This window comes from Pyrus communis, chromosome 2 (genome assembly GCF_963583255.1).
Source record: "Pyrus communis chromosome 2, drPyrComm1.1, whole genome shotgun sequence".
Classification (NCBI taxonomy): domain Eukaryota; kingdom Viridiplantae; phylum Streptophyta; class Magnoliopsida; order Rosales; family Rosaceae; genus Pyrus; species Pyrus communis.
In genome coordinates, this window is record NC_084804.1 from 6,099,768 (window position 1) to 6,120,549 (window position 20,782).

General features: G+C 38.7%; 1 protein-coding gene and 1 pseudogene across 1 annotated transcript; one reads left to right on the forward strand and one right to left on the reverse strand.

The window, feature by feature from the left end:
* Positions 1-4,342: 4,342 nt before the first annotated feature.
* Positions 4,343-6,248, forward strand: LOC137726605 (berberine bridge enzyme-like 17). The gene has a single exon (XM_068465542.1). It carries the CDS (start codon positions 4,349-4,351, stop codon positions 5,942-5,944), a length of 1,596 nt encoding a protein of 531 aa, XP_068321643.1. The 5' UTR covers positions 4,343-4,348; the 3' UTR covers positions 5,945-6,248.
* A 5,688-nt stretch (positions 6,249-11,936) lies between these two features.
* Positions 11,937-19,275, reverse strand: LOC137724623 (berberine bridge enzyme-like 8; annotated as a pseudogene).
* Between the last annotated feature and the right edge of the window lie 1,507 nt (positions 19,276-20,782).

The window sequence follows — 20,782 nt, forward strand, 5'->3', positions numbered from 1 at the left end:
TTTAAACTAAATTTTGTAAACCGAATAATGTGGATGTTGATAATTGAGTTATTACTTAAGTATTGATTAACGTGCTTATTTTTCTATCGATGACACATTATTTGGTTTGTAAATTCAGTTTAAAAATTATCTTCCTAACATTATCCTCGAGAAATTATTGTGTTCCTAGTTGCTTTTGGTTTTGACACGTTATTGGTTTCCCATTTGGGTTTTTCTTGATGTGCAAGGATTTGAGTTACTTATTTTAGATGGTTTGGAATACGTACGTCATCTATGTATCCATCACATGCATGTTCTCCCATAATTATATCCACTAATATAATTCACGTGTGATGATATATGTGAGTTATACGTCCAAGCCCTTATATCTGAATTCATACTCAATAATGGCCATGGTAGTGTACGCCCAACAGGATCCTCTCCTGATCCTTTTGGTGAAGATTCTGGAGTTCCATTCATCGTACATTATGCGGTCAATTTTTATCAAGTATTATTTGTATTTAATTTTAAATAAAAATATTTAAAATAATTTATAACCTCACGATGTACGATAAACGAACATGATTGACGGATTTCCGAAATCCTCACAAAGAGGATCCAGCGAAAATACAGATGGAGTGCACGCAACCAAATGTATCAATCATTAATTGAGCGATAATATATAAATATAACACCAATTATTAAGTCCCAGCAAACCTACTGGTTTAAAGTTTTTTAAAAGAGTCAGTCAACCTTGTAATCCTATATACAAATTCGTGACATTATGTTTTTTACATTATTTTTTACGTATATTTTGTAAAGTATTTTAATGATCTAAACCGTTTATTTTTAAAAAGCCATTCATAGATCATCTTTGCAAACAATTATACAAATTCAAAATCATTAAGACATTCATTTGTATTGAAGAAAATAGACAAATATAGTTCAACAAAGAAACATAAACCCTTAATCCAATGGCATGGATTCATATTTGGATGTTTTTGGTAGACATGATTTTGAAGGAAGACCTAAAAGATAGATGACTCAGATTATTGAAATACATTACGGAGTATATCTTATAAAAATCGCGTGTCAAAAGTTGTGTGAAAATAATGGTGTCACGGATAATAACAGTATGCATGGATTTTTATATAACAAAATATAATGATGTAATCAATTTTATCTTAACGAAACTAAATTTTTATGTTACTTCTTTTAGAGGTACTGTCGCCTAACAAAATTTATATCTTTGATTAGCTAACAAGAAAAGTGCGACTTTCCAAAAGATTTGCTTGACAAAGAAAAAACCATCTAAAGATTTGGTCTTCAATTAGCCAACCAACCAAAGAACCAGGCAATCAAAGCAGTCGTCAAAATGATCACGTGTTATGACTACGCATATTAATTATGGACGTCCTTCATGTGTACTCGTTGATATCCGTTAGTTTTTCTCCAGTTCCAACCAACTATAAAACATGTAGCTATGCAGATAAGTACCACCTTTGCTGCCATGAGAGCGAATGCATCTGTAAAACCCAACCAAGTGCAGACAGACAAACTCTACCCAAGAAAAAGAAAGTCAAATATTTGGACTAAATGAATAATATTAGACCATATTAGAAGAAATCCGTGAATATTCAAGTAATAGTGAGATATATATATATATTTTTTTTTAAATATAAAATATGTGACAAGATTAGGGAACGACTAAGCAACATAAATTGAAAAAACAAAACGTATCTCCACACTCCACCAAATGACAATTAATAAACATTACAATGAAGAACAAACATGGGTTAAAAAATGAGTATAACTTTTCTATGACCAGTTTCAACACAACCTTTAAAACGAATTCCAACACCTTAACATGACCTAAACAGAATTACGCATACACAACCAACAAATAGATAAAAGCCTAATTCAGCCACCAAATTGCATTGTCACCGTCTGAAAAAACAAATTTTGATGGTGTTAATAGTTTAGGTGTCAAATTTATAAATGCTAAAGTATAAAAATGAGAATGCATCGGCGGCACTTACTCAAATTTGTAAATACTGAAATCTAAGAGTGAAAAACCAAAGTCTCGATTGTGAAGTGGGATGGGCATTGTCTAAAAGACAATGCCTATGAGTAAATTTTGGGTAATGCCAAATTTGCCAAAAATAGGGGTAACGCAACATATCTGTACCAAAATCACACTTAAGAATACTAGTAAATTTTGGGTAATTACAAATTCCCCAAAAATAGGTGTAACACAACATGTCTATACCAAAGTTACACTTAAGAATACCTCCCACAGAGATCACTTTAGAACACAGCAAAGTCATACAAAGTTTGTGAAAGTATCACAAATCCCACAATAAGTACAAAATTAAAATCTTAAAAAAATAAGAAAACTAATTAAAATAGTTTAAAATTTTTGAGTTCTAATAAAATAAAAAAAAAAAAATTGTTCTAAGTAAATAATATCAAAAGGAACTTAGTCGAGCAAAAATATTATTTTCGTTAAAATAAATATTTGTACTCATTCCCAGAGTCGTTTAAAAGCAAAAGAAAAGAAGACACCTACTTTAGCACTACAAGACGTGACGGGAAAGCAAACAAGATCATCTTTGATTGGTAAATAACAATTCCCCAAAAATGAACATCCATGTTATTTCGGCGGCTGCTTGCTTTATTGCCTGGGCCGAAAAACCATTGGACATGTAAAACAGGCACTCTTGTGGCGGAAGCGGCTGCTCGTAGAACACTTGTGCTCATCAACTGCTTAATCGGGAAGCATAAGATCCCTTGGAGGATTAAAACTATTTGCAATGAAATTTTGTGTTTAGTTAGTTTATTTTCTGAAATCTCCATTAACTAGCCACGTCTTTAGAACAAGTTCATCCGTTTTAGATAGATAAGGATAAGGCAAGGGCAAAGGCAGTGAAATTACTTTTACCATTCACTCTGAATAGTAATTGTATTTGTGCAAGTTCACCCGTTTGAGAAGAGGAAGAACAAGGATAATGACGATTACTATTCACATATATATATATATATATATATATATATATATTGTATGCCTTACAAGGGTGTACTTAGTAAGTGAAAGACCTTAGGTTCGATTTTCACTAAAGACGAATTTGAACCATATTATTGCTAGCCCATTATGAGGTTAAGCCCACCTCTCCCTCTTAGTGTAGTTCGATTGGTCAAAAAAAAAAAAAAAGGATTACAAACAAGCATAATTAATTAAAAATAAAAGCGAATGAAGAATATGGTTGAATTTTGTAAGTTTGTTAAGTATGATTAATTTTAAGTGTGTTGTTAAAATATTTTGTATTTTTTTACCCTTGAATTAATACTGACCGTTGATTTTCAAAGTTATTTTAAATTAGATGAACAAGATTGTGCCACCTGGCACAACCTGTACTTTGGAAAAAAAAAAAATTTAACGTTGGAAATTTGACTGTCCCAATGAGAAGACCGTTGGAACTGGTGGCTCAAGGCATCATGGCTCAGCCGCGGGCTCAAGGCACAGCAATTATTGCAAGGGCAGTCCAACGGGCTGCTGCCCTTGATCCAATTGCCCTTCTCTTTTGGAACTGGTGGAGATGAATTTGTTAAATTGAGGGCAATTCAACCTAAATGTCCAAGCATTTAGAGAAACCAATTTTCCGCTGATGCCTTAGCTAATTTAGGTCATCACAAATCCTCGAATTGTATTCGGCTCGACTCTTTTCCTGCTTGTGCCCAACAAGCTCTTCAACTGGACCTATATCCTTTACTGATTGCCCTAGACGCTTTTCTATTTATGATTCTTCTCTTCATAAAACATAATTCAATCCCATATTTTACCAAACTACAAAACTAAAAAGAAAAGAATAATAATTTCACGGCCCTCTGTTACGATACTCAGATAAATAATAAATAAAAAAATAAAAAATAATAATAATAAAAAAACGAAGTTCATCTTGTACTAGTTTATAATCTTATTAACTATATATGATCCCAACTCTCAAGATACATATAGATTAAAAACAGAGAAAAGATTATTTTGCCGGGGACCATACGCTTTTATTTTTTGGGTGGGTCGACCATATATAATTATATATGGACGGGACCATAGTCTTTGTGCTTGTGTAGAAAAATAATTTGTGGCCAAATTGGCCGCACCCTCCTGTATTATTTGATTAAAAGTCAGATTCTCACACCAAACAAGTAACAGATAAACCTGAATTCTCCGCCACACATCAACTCCTTTGCTCAATGAAATTTGATTGATATTTTAATTACCATGCACAAACGGAGTCAAAGTTTGGTGCATTGGCTTCTTTATAATACTCCAAAGTCGTGTGTTTTGTCACACTGCCAGAAATCAACAATAATGAAGTTCCCAAGCTCTCCATTTCAACTCGCCATTCTCTCAATCCTTTCAGTCGTCACAGTTTCATGGGCAACTTCAGATCCACTTGTCAATATTGATGACTTTCTGCAATGCCTTTCTAAACAATCTCAGTCTACCAGCTCAGTCCATGCAGCCATTTACACCCCTCAAAACACCTCTTTTCAATCTGTTCTGTCGGACCGTATTAAAAACCGCAGATTTTCTACATCCACAACTCCAAAACCTTTGGCCATTGTAGCAGCCAAGCACGATTTCAATGTTCAAGCAACTGTTCTATGTGCAAAACAGCAAGGATTGCAAATCAGAATCCGAAGTGGTGGCCATGATTACGAGGGTCTGTCGTACGTGTCTCATGTACCCTTTATCATTCTTGACATGTTTCAACTCCAATCCGTTAATGTTAATGTTGGGGAGGAGACCGCTTGGGTTCAGTCCGGAGCTACCCTTGGCCAAATTTATTACAAAATTGCTGAGAAAAGCAACTTTCTAGGGTTTCCTGCTGGGGTTGGTCCAACGGTTGGTGCTGGTGGTCACTTTGGTGGCGGCGGGTATGGCCCTTTGATGCGTAAATATGGCCTTAGCATCGATAATATTATCGATGCTAAGATAGTTGTTGCAGATGGTAGAGTCCTTGATAGAAAATCAATGGGAGAAGATCTTTTCTGGGCTATTAGAGGAGGCGGTGGAGCTAGTTTCGGGGTCATTCTTTCGTGGAAGCTCAAGTTGGTTTCGGTTCCAGCTAAAGTGACTGTGTTCAACGTCTCAATAACCTTAGAGAAAGGGGCTACAGATGTCGTTTATAAGTGGCAATACGTAGCACCCCAGCTGCCTAAAGACCTCTTCATCAGAGTAAGGCCACTACAAGTGAACAGCACCGGGGGAAAGAAGACTGTGAAAGTATCATTCATTGGTCTTTTTTTGGGACGTACTAACAAGCTTCTTCCGTTGGTAAAGGAGCGCTTGCCCGAATTAGGTTTGCAACGAAGAGATTGTTTCGAAATGAGCTGGATTGAAAACAAAGTGTTCTTTGCTGATTACCCATTTGGAACTCCGATAACTGTTCTTCTCAACAGGACTAATGGACAACCAAGCTTCTTCAAAGCCAGGTCTGACTATGTGAAGAAACCGATTCCGAAACGAGTTATAGAATCCTTATGGAAGGAGATGATTAAGATAGACAATTTTTGGATGGACTGGAACCCGTACGGTGGAAGAATGGGCGAGATTTCTGAGTCGGCTACTCCGTCCCCTCACAGAGCAGGAAATCTATTTTTGATTCAATACTATGCGGTATGGGTAGAGGAAGGTGTTAAGGCAGCCAGCAAGTACCTTCAATTATCAAGAAAGTTTTTTGACCTGATGACTCCATATGTCTCCAAGAACCCAAGAGAGGCCTTCCAAAACTACCGGGATCTAGAAATTGGGGCTAATCTGGATAATCAGACTAACTTTCAGATTGCGAAGATTTATGGGAGTGAGTATTTTAAAGGTAATTTTGATAGACTGGTACGTGTGAAAACCATGGTTGATCCTCATAATTTTTTCAAGCATGAACAAAGTATCCCACCGATTTAGCTACGAGGCAGAACAATGAATTGCATGCAGTATGGTATGTCACGTTGTGCTCGATAATTACATTGATGTTTGTAATATTATTGATTCGATGTATTGTAAAGGAAGCCCCTGGTGTACAATTAGCTGGGGGTGGATTTGCTTAATTTACCTATATTCTGTAGCCCATTGGGGCATGGTCTACTGTGACTTGGAGACCTCGTTTTGTCTTAAGAAAAAGTAAAAAGAGAGGTTTAACAAAACACTCTCGGTATTGTTTACTTTTAATAAAAAATCATATTTATATATTTCCTTAATATTATTCATTATACCTTTAAAAATGACTTTTCATTAAAAATGAAGTTTTTTTTAACTTTTCGTTAGTTTTCTTAAAATAGATTCCATGATTGTTTAGCATTGGTCTTTTCCTTTTTTTTAAAACAGATGAGTTTGATAGTCTATCTAACAAAATAATTTTGTTAGAGTATCTCCAATAGATGACATGGTCTTCAACGCCACTCTTAGGATCATAAAGAAATATTGCCTTCAATGCGAATATCCATATAATATAAACCTAAATTTGAGGTTCAAACACATTTATACGATATTTTAATTAGGTGCTAATCACAGTTGGAATTGTAGTTCATGTTATATGGTTTAAATCACAACGGTTGGAACAATAATGGTAAAATTAATAAATAAATAAGGGAATTGTATTGGCACCTCAAAATTCTCACTTTACACTTCCAAACTTTTTATATTTAGAAAAAAAAATACAATTTGCTAGGAGTGTAGAATAAGATTTTTGAAGTGCCAATAACATTTCTCATAAATAAATATAGGATAAATTACATAAAATTATCTCAACTATTAGTCGAACTACAATTTCATACGTCATGTTTTAAACATTGCAATGTCATTCCTTAATTATAAATTTGTTACAATGTCAAACTTCTGATAAATTTTCTCAATTGACTGTTACTTGAAAAAAGGCAGCCATGGCCGAACCTCAGCGCACCACCTAGCTTTGTTTCTCACTCGACAAAGCCATGTCTAACCATCCAACAAGATCACCACCTGGAACTCCACCTCCGTTGACCCGTGCACCTGGCTCGAGGCGAACCGTTTTTTGGGTTCGATTTCAGGTCTGATCTGCCGAATCTGCAACACCAACTGGAGTTTGCAGACCTGAGCATGCAGAAGGTACAACAAACGACCCAACCCGGCCCGAATCAGAGGAATTTCCCGCAACACCAACTGGAGTTTGCCGAGGTTCCCTCCTCGCCTTCAACGACGTTTTCGAAACACCAACAAATGCATTGTAGAGAATCTTCGTCCTGTTATGTGACGGCGTTTTCTTCAGCAACTCACTCTGCGGCGGCGCGTCTTTGGGCGCGTCCAGAAAGAACCTCTCGATTCTCGAAGATCTTCGACCTCGCTTCCCACAACGCATTTGTCACCGGCGACTGGTACATTCCCCGCCAGAGGCTAATAGGCTTCCGAGTAGAACCGTTGGACCCATCTTGGGCCAGAGGCGGGTTTTCTTATGGAAGGAGATGATTAAGATAGACAATTTTTGGATGGACTGGAACCCGTACGGTGGAAGAATGGGCGAGATTTCTGAGTCGGCTACTCCGTCCCCTCACAGAGCTGGAAATCTATTTTTGATTCAATACTATGCGGTATGGGTAGAGGAAGGTGTTAAGGCAGCCAGCAAGTACCTTCAATTATCAAGAAAGTTTTTTGACCTGATGACTCCATATGTCTCCAAGAACCCAAGAGAGGCCTTCCAAAACTACCGGAGAGAGCAAGTAGCAAGAAGCGAGAGTGTCAAGTAACAACCAAGAGAGCAAGTAGCAACCAAGAGAGCAAGTAGCAAGAAGCGAGAGTGTCAAGTAAGAAGTAAGAAGAAGCAACAAAGCTTCTAAGAGTGTTTGAGTGTTTCCTCTTGTACTAAGTTTGTGAGTGAATAAAAACCTTGTGTAATACTTTGAGAATTATTTCTTTCTCTTGCTTATCAATTCTGCTGCGTTACATTCTTCTTTGTGAGATAAACATCTCCAGAGTACTGAAGCATTTTTTAAACCCCAACAGAGAGGCCTTCCAAAACTACCGGGATCTAGAAATTGGGGCTAATCTGGATAATCAGACTAACTTTCAGATTGCGAAGATTTATGGGAGCAAGTATTTTAAAGGTAATTTTGATAGACTGGTACGTGTGAAAACCATGGTTGATCCTCATAATTTTTTCAAGCATGAACAAAGTATCCCACCGGTTTAGCTACGAGACAGAACGGAAGGTTTGACAATGAATTACATGCAGTATGGTATGTCACGTCGTGCTCGATAATTACATTCATGTTTGTAATATTATTGATTCGATGTATTGTAAAGGAAGCCCCTGGTGTACAATTAGCCTATTGGGGCATGGTCTACTTTGACTTGGAGACCTCGTTTTGTCTCAAGAAAAAATAAAAGAGATGTTTAACAAAACACTCCTGGTACTGTTTACTTTTAACGAAAAATCACATTTATACATTTTCTTGGTATTATTCACTATACTTTTAAAAATGAATTTTCATTAAAAGTGAAGTTTTTTTTTTTACTTTCGCTAGTTTTTCTAAAATGAATTCCAAGATTGTTTAGCATTGGTCTTTTCTTTTCCTTTTCCCTTTTTAAACAGATGAGTTTCATAGTCCATCTAACAAAATAATTTTGTTAGAGTATCCAATAGATGACATGGTCTTCACCGCCACTCTTAGAATCATAAAGAAATATTGCCTTCAATGCGAATATCCATATAATATAAACCTAAATTTGAGGTTCAAACACTTTTATACGATATTTTAATTAGGTGCTAATCACAGTTGGAATTGTACTTCATTGTACTTCATGTTCTATGGTTTAAATCACAACTGTTGGAACAATAATGGTAAAATAAATAAATAAATAAATAAATATAAAATAAATTACATAAAATTATCTCAACTATAATCAAACTACAATTTTATAAATTATATTTTAAACATTGCAATGTCATACATTAACTTATAAATTTATAGCAATGTCAAACTTCTGTTAAATTTTACGTGAATTGACTGTTACTTGAAAAAAAGGCAGCCATGGCCGAACCTCAGCACACCACCTAGCTTTGTTTCTCACTCGCAGAAAAACAGAGCCATGGCTAACCATCCAACAAGATCACCACCTGGAACTCCACCTCCGTTGACCCGTGCACCTGGCTCTAGGCGAGCCGTTTTTTCGGTTCGATTTCAGATCTGATCTGCCGAATCTGCAACACCAACTGGAGTTTGCAGACCTGAGCATGCAGAAGGTACAACAAACGACCCAACCCGGCCCGAATCAGAGGAATTTCCCGCAACACCAACTGGACTTTGCGGAGGTTCCCTCCTCGCCATCAACGACGTTTTCGAAACACCAACAAATGCGCTGTAGAGAATCTTTGTCCTGTTATGTGACGGCGTTTTCTTCAGCAACTCACTCTGCGGCGGCGCGTCTTTGGGCGCGTCCAGAAAGAACCTCTCGATTCTCGAAGATCTTCGACCTCGCTTCCCACAACGCATTTGTCACCGGCGACTGGTACATTCCCCGCCAGAGGCTAATAGGCTTCCGAGTAGAACCGTTGGACCCATCTTGGGCCAGAGGCGGGTTTTCGAAAGGGGAAGAGAGAGTGGCGAAGACGGGAATGGTAGTGAGTGAATTGGGAGTTGCAGGAGTGGAAGAGAATAAATGAGTGAGTGAGTGAGGAAGAGAGTTTCCCCGAGGACCAGGAAGAGACAATGGCGGTGGGTTTTGTTGTTGGGGCCGCGGGGGAGAATTGCAGAGGAAAAGTGGTGGGGGAGGGTTTCTGGAACGGAAAGAGGGAAAAAGGGAGGGCTACGGATGGAGTGGGAAAAAGTGGGTGGTGGGGTGGGTCTCACAATTTCTTTCATAATTTTCTATATTTATTAATATTTAATCAATTTTTCAATTTAGTTGGCTGAGTATGCGAGTCCCGCACTTGTCATCTCATCATTTAATAATCAAAATTAACAGAAAATTTAATGGAAGTATGACATAACAATGAATTTGTAAGATAAAGTATGATATTGCAATATTTAAAACATCAAGTATGAGATTGTGGTTCGACTATACTTGAAATAGTTTTGTATAATTTACCTATAAATATATAAAAATAAAAGCAACACATGTGAATGGCGAGGTCACCACTGACAAAATCTGATAAAAAATGAGGTTCACATGAGATAATTGATGAGAGAAACTTTCGTAAAACATGTTTATTACCGTTACGACGTTTTAAACCACTAATACAAATTATTTTCAAAAAAATATGCATATACATTGTATTAGTGGCTTAGCACGTGAACGGTGAACCCGTTCACCTAAGAGTTAGAGTTAAATGTTCAGGGCCACAAGCTTGAAATTATTAGAGGAGTTGGGAGTTAAATAATTGAGGTTCAATCTATGGCAAGGGTTGAGTGAGATGGAGGAGGAACAAGTGAGTAAGTGGCCACAGTTCCAGCATCGCTGACAACTTTTCAATTTTTTAGCACATGGAGATTTCATAATTTTAGGAATAAAAGACCCATAGGCCATACCAACCAACTGGGATTTTTCTTTTTCACCAAAAAAAAAAAAAAAAAAAAAAAACAAATTTAGATGCGTATATATTTCCTTGTAGACTAGATATTGATATTGATCACGGTGTCACCTCAGTTGAATCAAACTCCTCTATGTATCCTATTTATCTCCAGATCAAGAGAAAGAAGAAGATAGAAATGATCCATATATTAATATGGTCTTCTAAGAGTATCTTCAAAAAAGATGTCAAATTGTCAACGTAAGCTATAACAAGAAAAAAAAAACGGCCACTAATTGTTTCCCACCGAAATGCCAAATCCTATATAGCATGACATGGAATGGGAGCAAAGGAGCTTGCTGTCAAATTTGACAGTGGCTTCAATTTTTTTTTTTACTAATTATTAAAGGGGTGTGATATCCACACACTCCATTTTACTTCTCACACACCTTTTTAATTTTCAACCGTTAGATTGGATGAATCGAAGAAGATCAACGGACATAAATTATCAAGGGGTGTGTGAGAAGTAAAATAAGATGTGTGGATAGCACACCCCTTATTAAATGTCTTGTATTAATATTTTAAAGTCATTTATCAGGGGCTCCCTCTCAACTTTCAATAAAGCCTATCATCGTCCCAAAGATATCTGCATCCTCTGTTCTCTCGTTCTCACTAACCTCTGCTTATCCATATATGCTGGGTCCCTGTAAGTCTCTTTGTAGGACCATCAAACCCAGCTGGCTTCGCCATTATTATACCTTCACCAAGTAGCAAAACCTCCATATCTCAAACCTCACTTTCTCTCTCTACTTTTTTCTCCACTTCACTTTCTCTGTGCTCTTCTCAGCTATTTCAAGGACTACCCAGATGGCTGATACGTTGGACGACCTTGCGTTTTGGCTCCCCAACCAGATTCTCAACGATGAAGACCCACCCACCACGGACTCAACTCCAACACCATGAAAAGTGGGGGGTTTGGATTACGGTTCGACGCTGATGCTCTGAAGGCTCAGAAATTAATATGATTTTTATTATGAAATATTTATATGTAAAATTTAAAGTATAAGATAGAAATTAAGAAAAAAAAAATAATGTAATAAAATAATAGTTTAATTTGACATATCAGATGTAATTCTCAAACAAAGTGATAGAAAAGAGGAGGCCTTCGCATACCTAATCCGGTGATTTTTTTTTTTTTGGGGGGGGGGGGGGGGTGTGTGTGGGAAGAGGGGGCAGACGGTTTTGTTTGTCTCAACTTGGTGAATCGCATCCCCACGCAATGACATTGTGGGCCACACACACGAAAACAATTTTATTGTCTCAAACTTAATCACATGTGCCATTCATTATATGTGAAATTTTATGCGAAGGGGCACGATGTAATATCATTCAATATAAGTTGTATGTATAATTCAATCAAGATTCCAATGCGAGACATGCTACAACATGTTGATCAAAGCAAGTTAGAAAAAGCCAATTAGTCCCTACTAAATTTTCAATGACGGAATGTCTTTAAGTGAACAAGTAAATTTTTTAACAAGAAGTTAGAAAAGTGAAATCCCAGAAAGCCTACTCATTTGTCAAATTTTGGAGAGATTTTTCTTGAAACTTGTAATAATTAAGTACTAACAAATTGCAACCTTGTAAGCAATATCTTTCTTCTTTTTTATTTCTTTGGCTGATTAAAGATGTACATAACTAACCCCAAAGCAAGAGAAAAAAAACATGCACAACAAGAAGCTAAATAATGACTGTATGGAAGTGGTGGGATACTTTGTTCATTCCTAAAGAAATTACCAGGGTCGACCTTTGTCTTCACATTCACCAACCTATCAAAGTTATGCCTGAAGTACTTAATGCCGAAAACTCTCCCCTCCAAATAGCTTGCAATGCCATTAGCATTATGGTTGGTCCCAATGTCAAGATCCTTGTAGCTGTAAAAGGCTTCCCTTGGATTCTTGGAAACAAAAGGAGTCATGTACATATAGAGCTTTCTTGTCAGATCAATATAATGATCTGATGCCTCAGTCCCTTGTATGTTCCAGTTTGTTGCATACTGAACCATCCAGAGATTCCCAGCTCTATGAGGAAATGGAGTTGCCGATGCTGATATCTCACTCATTTTTCCGCCGTGGGGGTTGAAGGTCAACAATGGTGCCTCAAGCTCAATCATTTTCTGAAAAATCCACTTCAAACCAGCTTTTGGAATTGGTTTTTTGACATAGTCTGACTTCCTCTTGAAGTGTGTAAGCACTTGAGGTGTTCTTGAAAGCAAAGCTTCAGTTGCTGTCCCGGTTGGGAAGCTCGTCCAGAAAAGCACAGATTGAGCCCAGCTCATTTCATTGCAATCAGATTGCTTCATACCCAATTCAGGGAAGCTCTTGTTCATGATTGAGAGAAGCCTCTCAGAGTCTCCGAGAAACATGGCAATAAATGAAGCTCTAAGAGTCTTATTGTTTTCTCCACTACTATTTGAAGTAGTACCATTTACAATATCCATGATAAGCCTGATGAACAAGTCATTGTCAAGCTTATCCGCGATATATTGCCAACGATAGACGATGTCCGTTGCATTTTGTTCCAGGGTTCTCGGAACCTTGAAAACAGTAACTGTTTCTGGAATGCGTACAAGATTAATTTTGTACGCGATCACAACTCCAAAGCTGGCTCCTCCGCCTCCGGTAATGGCCCAAAAAAGGTCTTCTCCCATTGATTTTCGGTCGAGAAGTTTACCGTGCACATTTACAAGTTGTGCATCAACTATGTTGTCAACTGACAAGCCGTACTTTCTCATCATATTACCGTATCCACCGCCACTGAAGTGGCTGTTAACGTAGAAAGATCAAGAACTATAGCTAGGGTTTCAAGAACTAGAGAGAGAGATTGAAAACAAGAGAAGGTTGAAGAGAGAGAAAGAGATTTCACATATACTGTTTTCTTATTATCCAAGCTATTACATTGGTGTATATATATACTGAAAATAACAACTCTAACTAACTAACTAAAGAGTACAATCTTATAACACTTGGCATGATCCTAACCATTCTTTATATCCTTACATTCCCCCGCAAACTCATGGTGAGGAAGACCAAGCATGAGGTTGAAGCAATGGGATCGAAATAGAGGAGTACTGAGACCCTTGGTAAGGATGTCAGCAAACTGTTCGCGGGAGGACACAAACTGAACAAGAAGCTGGTTCTGAGCAACCCGTTCTCGCACAAAGTGCATGTCAATCTCGATATGCTTTGTCCGTTGATGTTGAACAGGGTTGAACGATAGGGCAATAGCAGAGAGATTATCACAGAAAAGGACAGGAGTAGTAGTAGGGCTAATGTGCATAAACTTCAACAATTGCTGAATCCAGTCAAGTTCAGCAGATGTGGTCGACATAGCTCGATACTCAGCCTCGGTAGAGGAGCGAGAGACTGTAGTTTGTTTCTTAGACGACCACGAGATGGGATTGCTGCCCAGAAACACAACCATGCCAGTAGTGGAACGTCGATCATTTGGGTCTCCTGCCCAATCTGCATCACTGAACGCCTTCAAGGATAACTCACCCCGAGTATAAGAAATACCAACAGATAATGTACCCTTGAGATACCTCAAGATACGTTTAACAGCTGTGAAGTGAGACACCATGGGAGACTGCATAAATTGACAGACCTGATGAACGGAGAAGGCAATATCGGGGCGAGTAAAGGTAAGATATTGCAAGGCACCAACGATGCTCCGATATGCAGTAGGATGGTTATAAGGGGTACCATCATCTTTAAGAAGTCTGTTGTAGGGCAAGCAAGGGGTATCACAAGCCTTACAGTCAACCATCTCAACTTTCTCCAAGAGATCCTGTATATACTTTGTCTGGGACAAAAATAAACCTTGAGAGGTTTTAGTGATCTGAATCCCTAAAAAATAATGAAGCTCGCCCAAGTCTTTGATATCAAACTCAGTGGTCAAGGATTGAATAACCTGGTTAATAACGATAGAGGAACTCCCAGAGATAATGATGTCATCGACATATAGTAAAAGAATAACAACATCACGTCCAACAGGCTTGACAAATAGGGAAGAGTCAGAATATGTAGACTGGAATCCGAGAGAGGGAAGAAAACTTGTGAAACGTTCATTCCAAGCGCGAGGAGCCTGTTTCAAACCATACAGTGACTTATGCAGTTTACACACTAAATCAGGTCGAGAAGGATCTTCAAAACCTGGTGGTTGAGCCATATAGACTTCTTCATTCAATACCCCATGCAGAAATGCATTCTTGACATCCAACTGTCGAAGAGACCAATTAAAATGAGCTGCCAATGCGAGGACTAAGCGCACAGTAGTAGGCTTAACCACTGGACTAAAGGTCTCCCCATAATTCAAACCAGGCTCCTGACTAAACCCCTTAGCAACCAGACGAGCCTTATGTCGAGCAATTGAGCCATCGGAATTCTTCTTAAGTTTGAACACCCATTTATACCCAACTAGGTTCTTATGGGGGGGTAGAGGAACTAAGCTCCAAGTCTGTTGAGACGCTAATGCAACAAGCTCTTCTCGTATAGCACTCAACCAAACTGGAACTTTTAAAGCAGATTTATGAGTGGCAGGTTCCACTTGAGTGAGATCAAGAAGACTAGAATCAGGAACCGTGTTGAGAAACACCTTCTTCTTGATTATACCATTTTTACTCCGAGTTTGCATAGGATGCAAGTTAAGTGGGGCAATAGGCAAGACCACTTGAAGAAGTTCAGTTCTAAAATCAGGATCCACAGGGAGTGTAAGGGAGGAGCCTGTAGGGACAATAATGGACTGAGGTGAATCAGGATCAGATGAGGGCAGTGGTATAGGACCAGGAAGAGATGGTAGAGATCCAGTAGACAGTGGGAGGGATGGCGAGGAAGTAAGAACACTAGTTGATGTCGAGGAAGACTGAGGTGGGGATGGTGGAGTGGGAACCTGATGCTGAACGAGTAAATTATTCAAGGTAGGAACAGGAGATGGAGGGGAGGGTGGAGACACATGGGACTGGACACCCTTGGGTGTAGAAGACATGGTCAAAAAAGGATAAGGAAATCGGGACTCATAAAAAACAACATGTCGCGATATGTACACTCTACCCTTTAATACATCAAAGCAAATGAAACCTTTGTACTTGGATGCATAACCAAGAAATACACATTCAGTGGTTTTAGGTTGTAACTTAGTGTGATTATAAGGTCGCAACAATGGAAAACAAGAACACCCAAACACTCGAAGATGTGTTAAGAGGGGAGGGACTCCAAATAATCGTTCAAAAGGTGAATAGTTTTTCAAGGTTGGGGTAGGCATACGATTGATAAGATATACAGCTGCTTGACAGGCAAAAGACCAGAAAGTAGAGGGTAATGTTGCAGACTGTAATAAGGTGATAGTGGTTTCTACAATGTGTCTATGTTTCCTCTCAGCCAATCCATTTTGTTCTGGGGTATGGGGACAAGATATATGATGTAAAATGCCTGTGCTATTAAGAAAACGTCGAAGTTTACCACTGGTATACTCTCCACCACCATCAGATTGTAAAGTTTTGATACACACAGAAAATTGAGTTTGCACAAATGAATGAAAGGCAACAAAGATTTCAAAGAAATCAGATTTATTGACAAGAGGAAACAACCAACAGTATCGAGTGCACTCATCAATGAGAGTCACATAATATCGATAACCATCACTGGAAGAACATGGAGAAGGACCCCAAAGGTCACTATGCACAACCTCAAAAGGAATTACAGATGTATGAGTACTAGACTGAAACGGGAGTTTCATCGATTTTCCCTTTAAACAGCCATGACATAGCAAAGGGATATCATCCTTATTACACGAAATGGAGGACTTATGTAACATAAGATCGACAATGTTATTAGAAGGATGTCCTAACCTACTATGCCAGAGATTAGAACCAACACGCTGGCCAAGGAATGCAGAAGCTTGAGAAATGCTGGGAGGACGAAGGGAGGGATGAGTGGCTAGTGAGGAAAGAGGGTAAAGTCCATTACTGCATTGCCCTTTGTATAATATCCTCCCTGTGGCTTTGGCCTGTATCCAGAAAGAATAAGCATCAAAGATTAACCAACAATTGTTATCGAGACAGATCCTGTGAACTGATAACAAGTTGTTGGAAAGTCTAGGAACATAGAGAACTGAATTAAGTTTAAGAGGTTGCACAGGTGTCGAATAACAGAACTACCAATATGAGTGATTTGCAAACCTTCACCATTAGCTGTTTGCACTGTTTCATTGGTAGGATAAGGAGATGCCAAAGTCAGGTTGCTAAGATCAGCCGTCATATGATTTGTAGCGCCCGAGTCAGTGATCCAGACTGGTGGTTGTGAACCTGGAGGTGCTTGAGAGCTAGATGTATGCAGCGCTTGCATATGAGATGGAGTAGGGAATGCTGGTGCAGAAGGATCATATGCACGAACATGTGATTGAGAATGATGAGGACCACCATAGTTAGGCCCTTTGTCATTGAAAAAACAATACCAAGTGGAATGATTAGATTTACCACAAATATGACAGCCCTGACGATCCATTTGTTTTGAAGTACAAAATGGAGCAGTGTGACCAAAGGTATTGCACAACTGACAAGAAACTTGTGGATGAGGACCAAGCACTCCAGAGGAACCATGAGTCGGATTAGAAACATTATTGAAAAACTGTGGGCGCGAATTAGGATTAGGATACCGATAGCTGTGATTAAACTTCCCTTTACCCTTCCTGTTGTTATTAGCGGACCTATACCCGCCTGGAGGACCAGAATAACCACCATGAGGACCAAGATTATGTGAAGAAAACCCAAGATTAGGGCTTGCAGACGGAGACAGGCCTGTAGAAGGTTTAGGGCTAGAATGATCAGCAACCATGGCAGTCATGAATTAAGAGTTCACAGTACTATCCACAATCAGTTCTTCAGCAAGCAGTTGCACACGAAATTCTTGGAGAGAGATGACATGCTCACGTCCCCTTATCACACTTCGAAAAATATTGTACTCAGAAGGTAGCCCATTAAGAGCGAGAATAACAATATCCTCATCATCAAAGGTTACTCCAGCAGCAGACAAATAATCCCGAGCCTCCTTAATACGTTGCATGTATTGAGACACCGAGTCAGAACCCTTGCGAATAGTCTGAAGATTAGACTTAAGCTGAAAAATACTAGTCCGCGAAACCGCTGAAAACTGTTCTTTCAACCGATTCCACAAAACACAGGCACTAGTGCTACCAATCGCACAAGAAATTGCAACTGGTGATAAAGTAGCAGTGATCAGCTGCATGAGAGCACGATCATGCATTTTCCAAACAATGTAGGCTTCATTCTCAGATCGAGGAGAAGAAGGTGCAGAGCTTTCAGACGCATCAGAACAAGTCACATATCGAGGTGGACAGACATGCGATCCATCAACAAACCCCATGATATCGTGACCCTCAAGCAACAATTGCATTTGAAAATGCCAATTCAAGTAATTAGACTCGTCAAGCTTAACATTCACAGACGTAGAGATTGTAGAAATAAGACTAGTAATCGGAGATTGGAGAATTTGTAACTGCGACGCAGTCACCATGTTTGCAGAAGAAAGATGAACAACAAGATAGAGGAAATAGCACAAACACCTTGCGTGCACAGTCGTAGAAACACAGAAAGGAGAAGATGAAGAAATCCAGAAACCCTCGAAATTACAGAAAAAGAAAATACCAGAAGTCTGCCAAGAAGACAGCAAGATTCACAGAGAGAGAAGATGAGCGGAAGCAGCCAGAAGATCGGAGGAATCAGCGTGAGCAGCAAGGGCGAATGATACCATGTTAACGTAGAAAGATCAAGAACTATAGCTAGGGTTTCAAGAACTAGAGAGAGAGATTGAAAACAAGAGAAGGTTGAAGAGAGAGAAAGAGATTTCACATATACTGTTTTCTTATTATCCAAGCTATTACATTGGTGTATATATATACTGAAAATAACAACTCTAACTAACTAACTAAAGAGTACAATCTTATAACACTTGGCATGATCCTAACCATTCTTTATATCCTTACAGTGGCCTCCAACACCAACTGTAGGGCAAACACCAGCGGGAAAGCCATGGATTTTGCTTTTCTCAGCAATTCTATAGTAAAGTTCACCAAGAGTAGCCCCAGCCTGGACCTATGCAGTCTCGGATTTGATGTCTACGTGGATGGATCGAAGATTAAACATGTCGAGGATGAAGAATGGAAATTCAGCCACGTATGATAAACCCTCGAAATCATGGCCTCCACTTCTAATCTTCATTTGGAAGTTATGGATTTGGGCACAAACAACGGATATTTGCACGTGGGACTCATGCAATGCAGTGAGGATGAGGAAGGGTTTTCGGGTTGTAGATGTGTTGAATCGGAGGTTTCGGATGTAAGATTCCAAAATGGATGAGTAGGAAGCATTGTTGGAAGTGTGAATTGCTGGGGCAATCGGGTGAGAGGGTTGGGAATGGTTTAGAAGGCAATCAACAAAGGTCTCATGATCAGCTGAAGCTGAAACTGAAACTGCCCATGAAATAGATAGTAGCACAAGAACTGAAAGCTGTAAGATATGGGGAAGCCTTGGAATTGCCATTTGTAGCATATATTTTGATTGGAAATTGTTCTTGGTTTGTATGCATATATGATCTATCTCTAAATGTGGGTTTTACAAAGGATATGGGTTTGAGCGAGACAATTTCCAAATTAAGAATACATCAGGCAGGAATTATGCACAAGTCACCTCCCCCTTTTGACCTGTAGAAAATTCAAAGCAAAAAATAAATATTTATTTATTTCTATGATAATATTGGTACATCTACATCTATGGCGGTATAACGTGCAACTACATCCACATATATGCAAAATATTATATGTTTGGACATGCTTTTGTTATTTTGGAGGAAATAAGTGGCATGTGGAAGGGTTAGATTTCATGGTAAGGAACTAGCTAGGGTTGTGCAGATTTGCTCGCTTTCCTTTGGCATATTTTGATGGAAACTCCAAGTTTAAGTGTCTTTATTTTCTTGTTGCTTTTCCTCTGTCTTGGATGAATGTCCATCTTGGTTTTTCCTACCGGTCCATGCCTAAAGTTATAAAGACCACACCGGACCTGTTTTAAAATGCAACGAGGCAGGCTGGGGTGGGTATATGAATTCTGAGATTTGGAACTGGACTTAACTCGGCCTGTTTTCCACTGGTCCAATTATCACTGTAAGTCAGTACAAGGCAGGAATCGCAGCCTTCTCCCAGTTCTCAGAGAGGAGAATACATGTTTCATAAATTGCCAACAGAAGATTCAAACCCAATTTGCATGAAACGTTCCACTAATCAACCAAACATAATCTTAATAATACCCAACAGAAAATTCAAATTCAATTCAACAAAAGATTTGAAATTGAACAGAACAGAGGTCAAGATTCAAGAAACCAACAAAATCCCTAAAACATAATACCTTGAAACTGAAAGGGTCCATCAGCAGAACTCGTCTTCCCTGCAAATATGGGTCTGAGTCAGATGGAGGACATGATTGATTCATCGTTTCGAGTTGTTCGACTCCATCGTTCGTCCCCTAGAGTTCGACAGAGAGAGAGAGAGAGAGAGAGAGAGAGACTGACTTCGTTGTTTGTCCCTTCGAGTTTGACAGAGAGACTGAGAATCGAGAGGGATGACAGTCAGCCTGGACTTTGGGAGAGAGGGATCGAGATACGAGAGGGAGGATTGAGGAGAGAAGATTCAGTATGAGTCTGGGAGAGTCTTCAAGATAGTGAACTGAGTGAGGTCTGCTTTAAAGCTCAAAGCCCGTGAAACACGTTGCTTAAAACTCAAAGCCCGCGTCATGCAAAATCAAATAAAATCATGCTTATTTGCTAAATAACCATTCTCTAAACAATATATAATGTTAATTATTTGTAAATAATTCAATCCCAATATTCCATCAAATTAAAAAATTAAGTCCTCCGATTGATCGGTAAACATTGTCCACGCTCAATTTCGAAAACAATTTAGAGACTACTCTCTGCTAATCAGTATTTTATTTTATTTTTCTGTGTATATTTTCGAAAGTAATCTGATTTGGTGTTGTATCTGCCCTATTTTAATTTTCAACAGTCAACCCCTGTTCATGCACGATGGAGAGGAGTACGTGGAGGTACATATCCTCAATGTTTAGGGCCACAAGCTTAAAATTATTAAAGTAGTTGGGAGTCAAATAATTAAGGTTCAATCTATGGAAAGGGTTTGGG